This window comes from Nanorana parkeri, unplaced genomic scaffold, assembly GCF_000935625.1.
Source record: "Nanorana parkeri isolate BGI_ZX_2015 unplaced genomic scaffold, ASM93562v1 scaffold1157, whole genome shotgun sequence".
Taxonomy (NCBI): Eukaryota; Metazoa; Chordata; class Amphibia; order Anura; family Dicroglossidae; genus Nanorana; species Nanorana parkeri.
The window spans coordinates 287,929-291,248 of record NW_017307425.1 but is presented as its reverse complement, the minus strand read 5'-3'; the positions used below and the strand labels follow the sequence as shown (position 1 = coordinate 291,248).

General features: G+C 50.5%; 1 protein-coding gene across 1 annotated transcript in view; it reads left to right on the top strand.

Annotated features, from left to right (window-relative positions):
- The first annotated feature begins 1,818 nt into the window (after nucleotides 1–1,818).
- CCDC137 (coiled-coil domain containing 137) overlaps nucleotides 1,819–3,320 on the top strand; it is a 6,705-nt gene continuing 5,203 nt past the window's right edge. Inside the window, exons 1-2 of the mRNA XM_018568230.1 lie at nucleotides 1,819–1,926; nucleotides 2,447–2,577. Of these exons, the coding sequence (XP_018423732.1) occupies nucleotides 1,853–1,926; nucleotides 2,447–2,577 (205 nt within the window). The 5' untranslated portion in view covers nucleotides 1,819–1,852. The remainder of the gene's footprint in view (nucleotides 1,927–2,446; nucleotides 2,578–3,320) is intronic.

Sequence of the window (3,320 nt, the reverse complement as noted above, 5' to 3'; positions counted from 1 at the left end):
TGAATGCAAACGGGGGACGGAGACACAACGCAGCAGTATGTGTGTTGGTGGGGATGGAGGGGGCATGTGAAATGAAATGTCACAGCGCAGAGGTAAAGAGCTAATAATACCTCCACACATCAAAATCATGGTGCCTGCAATTCAGCTTTAACCCTTTTGCTGGCCCAGACAGAAGTACTACCCTCATCATGTATCCCGGAATCCACTGCCCCTCCCGTGGGCCCCGGGACGGCCAATTTCAGATAGGTAGAGTGGAGGGAGCTCAGCAAACATCCACTTGTTGATCTCCTCTCTGATGCATCAACCCGGAAGCGACGAACATTAAGGGGGTTATTCACTAAAGAGCTGAAGGATCCAGCGGTAGCTTCGACTGATCCTTCGGCTCGCTTCGGCCGCCTCTGGTTCAGTCGGACCGAAGGGCTATATTCACAATATTCGCAATAGCCCGTGCAGCAGCCGAGCCAAAGGCATATGCTTTGGATCTGCTGAGCCAAAGTGAAACCCGAAGCGCGGAGAAAGGTAGGCCGAAGCGCAAATGACAGCTGGGCGGAGTCAGCCGTGATCTCACAGCTCACTCCGCCCAATTGTAATGACAGATCAGCGACCTCAAATGACCCGGGGGCGGTGATCAGTCAATAAACAATAACAACTGGGCGGAGCCAGCCGTGACATCACTTTGTGAGTAACCTCCTTCCTCACTTCCGTTTTCTGTGCTCGATCCGCGTACATTGGGGCCCGTAGGTGACATCAGGGGGTCTAACGTTAGGGGGCGGGACTGCTGCGGTGATTCTACGGCTCCCGGCTGTTCATTCTGAACCGTATCTCCATTTTTATAAACATCTTTATGTTCTCATCGTCTATCTGCTTTTCCAGCGCGCTAAGCGCTCTCTCGCCGCCATCTTTATAGAGATCCAGCAGCTCCTCCGCGTAGGCGATCCAGACGCAGTTATGGCAGCCGCTCATGCAGCAGTGGGTGGGTGGAGGCGGGATCGGCGGCTCGGTTGAACCCTCAGAGTCTATAAGGGCCGGCTCTCTGTTCTGCCGGAGATCGCTGCTTGCCGTGCTGGCAGAGTCTGGGCTCCGTGAAGTCGCGTCCTCCCCACCGGACCGGCCGGTGGAAATGGCTTTCCTCCCGCATGAGATGGATGCTGAAGATGCGGAATGAGGGATCCGTCTAAGAAGGGAACTCAGAATCTGCAAGACATCGGAAACACAAATTCCTGAGACATATATCTATATATATACCGTATATATCTATAAAGGACAATTTAATTTCACTTATTTCCTATGCTCCACACCCCCAACTAGTGGCCATAATGTGGTATTACATTACGTTTGACCTGGCAAGAAAATATACTAAGAACGTTCGTTTTTGCCTCTATTAGCACATAACGAATGTTCAGAGAGATTCGCAGGGTGATAGACTTGGCGGGCAGCGTGTAATAGACTTGTAGAAGACACAGACATGGACCAGTGGAATGTGAAATATAATATCGCTTCTATTGCTTTTGCCAAATGATTGAGGCAACAACAGAGTCACTTTAAGATAAATAGATATGCAAAAAAGGAAAAACAACTCATAAAAGAGGACAGCTTCCCTTTCAGTCCCGATAGCATTACCATAGCAACAGCCTTTGCTGCGCAGGAGGGCACCCCGGTGACCCCTTTTCTTCTCTGACATTGCCAGTCGGAAATGACGTCAGGACCAGCTTCTCCCGAGGACTGCCAGTGTCAAATATGGCGGTGTTGCCAGCGAAGCCAATAGGGCGATTGCATAATGACGTGTGATGAAGGCGCCGGAAGAGCGGGTCGTGTCACACGTGTTGTGTGTACAGTGCGGAGCTGCAGCGTGATGGCGAAGAGGCCGACGAATAAACTGGCTGGACCGGCTGGCCGGGCCGTTGAGGGCCCTGGACGCCCCCGCGGGTTGGTGACTGGTGCAAGGCTGCGTGTGGGGGGCGATGGAGCACATGTGTGTTATATTTGGTGGTAGCAAGCTGTTTGTGATTAGCTATGTATGAGGCTTCGTCTAATACAGAGCTAGGCGACCATGGCATCCTAGCTGTTGTGGAACTACAAGTCCCATGATGCATTGGAAGACTGACAGGCATTTGTAGTTTACCACAGTTGCAGTGCTGAGGTTGCCTGTCACTGGTCTAATAAATTCAGTATTGTCGTCTTTCCCTGATTTGCAGACATTGTCACCTCTTTGGGCGGCAGGTGGATGGGTGGGTAGCGCTGGTCTTGCAGTACTGGGGTTTTGGGTGCCATCACTACAAGTAAGACAACCTGCATGGGAGGATTATGTACCTATCTGTCCAAGTTTTCTTTGGGTGGTCTTCGTTTTAATCCAAATCCAACATACTAGAAGGTTAATTGTCTGTTATTATGGTTATTATGTTGTTTCTTGCCGTAGTGACCCTTTAATTATTTTCTTTGCTTCTAGAAAGGTGAAGAAAAAGATGAATTCCAAACCCAAGGACTTGGACACCCAGGAAATCCCTTTTAAGCTTCGAGAGATTATGAAGAGCCGGATTCAAATGAACAAACCGAAAGGAAAGAAAAAGAGGAAGCCAGGTCTGCTGGATGTAATGGCCACTATGGCGGAAGGGGAGATTTTTTTTGTCACCTGTAGGAGATAATTCTCATCTTCCAGGTTTTTGGGGTCTCAGGACTGCAAGAGCAAAAATTCTTTAAAGCAGAATTCTGGACAGAAATGTACTTAAACCCTTTTAGTGGTGGCAGCTGTGCTCCCACTACAAAGGTTACATGCTTGCGTTAAAGGAGAACTATGGGGTTGGGGCTTTTCCCCATATTTCTCCTAAGGGTAACGGGAGGACACAAACTAGCGCCCTCCCGTCACCCAAAGCTCAGTATACCGCGAGCTACAGCTCCCTGTATACCGAGACCGCCGCAGCCGGAGCGGATCCCGACAATTATGTCTGGATCCACCCAGCTGTGTGAGTGACAGCTGGCTTTGCCTATCTAGAGGCAGAGCCAGCTGTACCCTCCCCTTTCCCCCGTCCGTTCCGCCAGTCAGCGCTTGATGATCGCACGGGAGGGGGGAAATCCCTGCAGGGAGCCGTGAGTGACAGTCACGGCTCTCTGCAGGGACAGGATTGAGAAGCGAGCGATGCTGTGTGTTCGCTCACCTCCCGATCTATTGAGCCGAGCTGCGACCGTTGCATTGTCACAGGTCGGCTAGAACTATGACGCTGAGTGATTATCTCTCGCCTCATAGTTCTCCTTTAATCTAGGTGCTAAAATAACAAAGTTATTTTCATTTGATCTTAAGAGCCAGCCAGCTGTGACAGCACTCC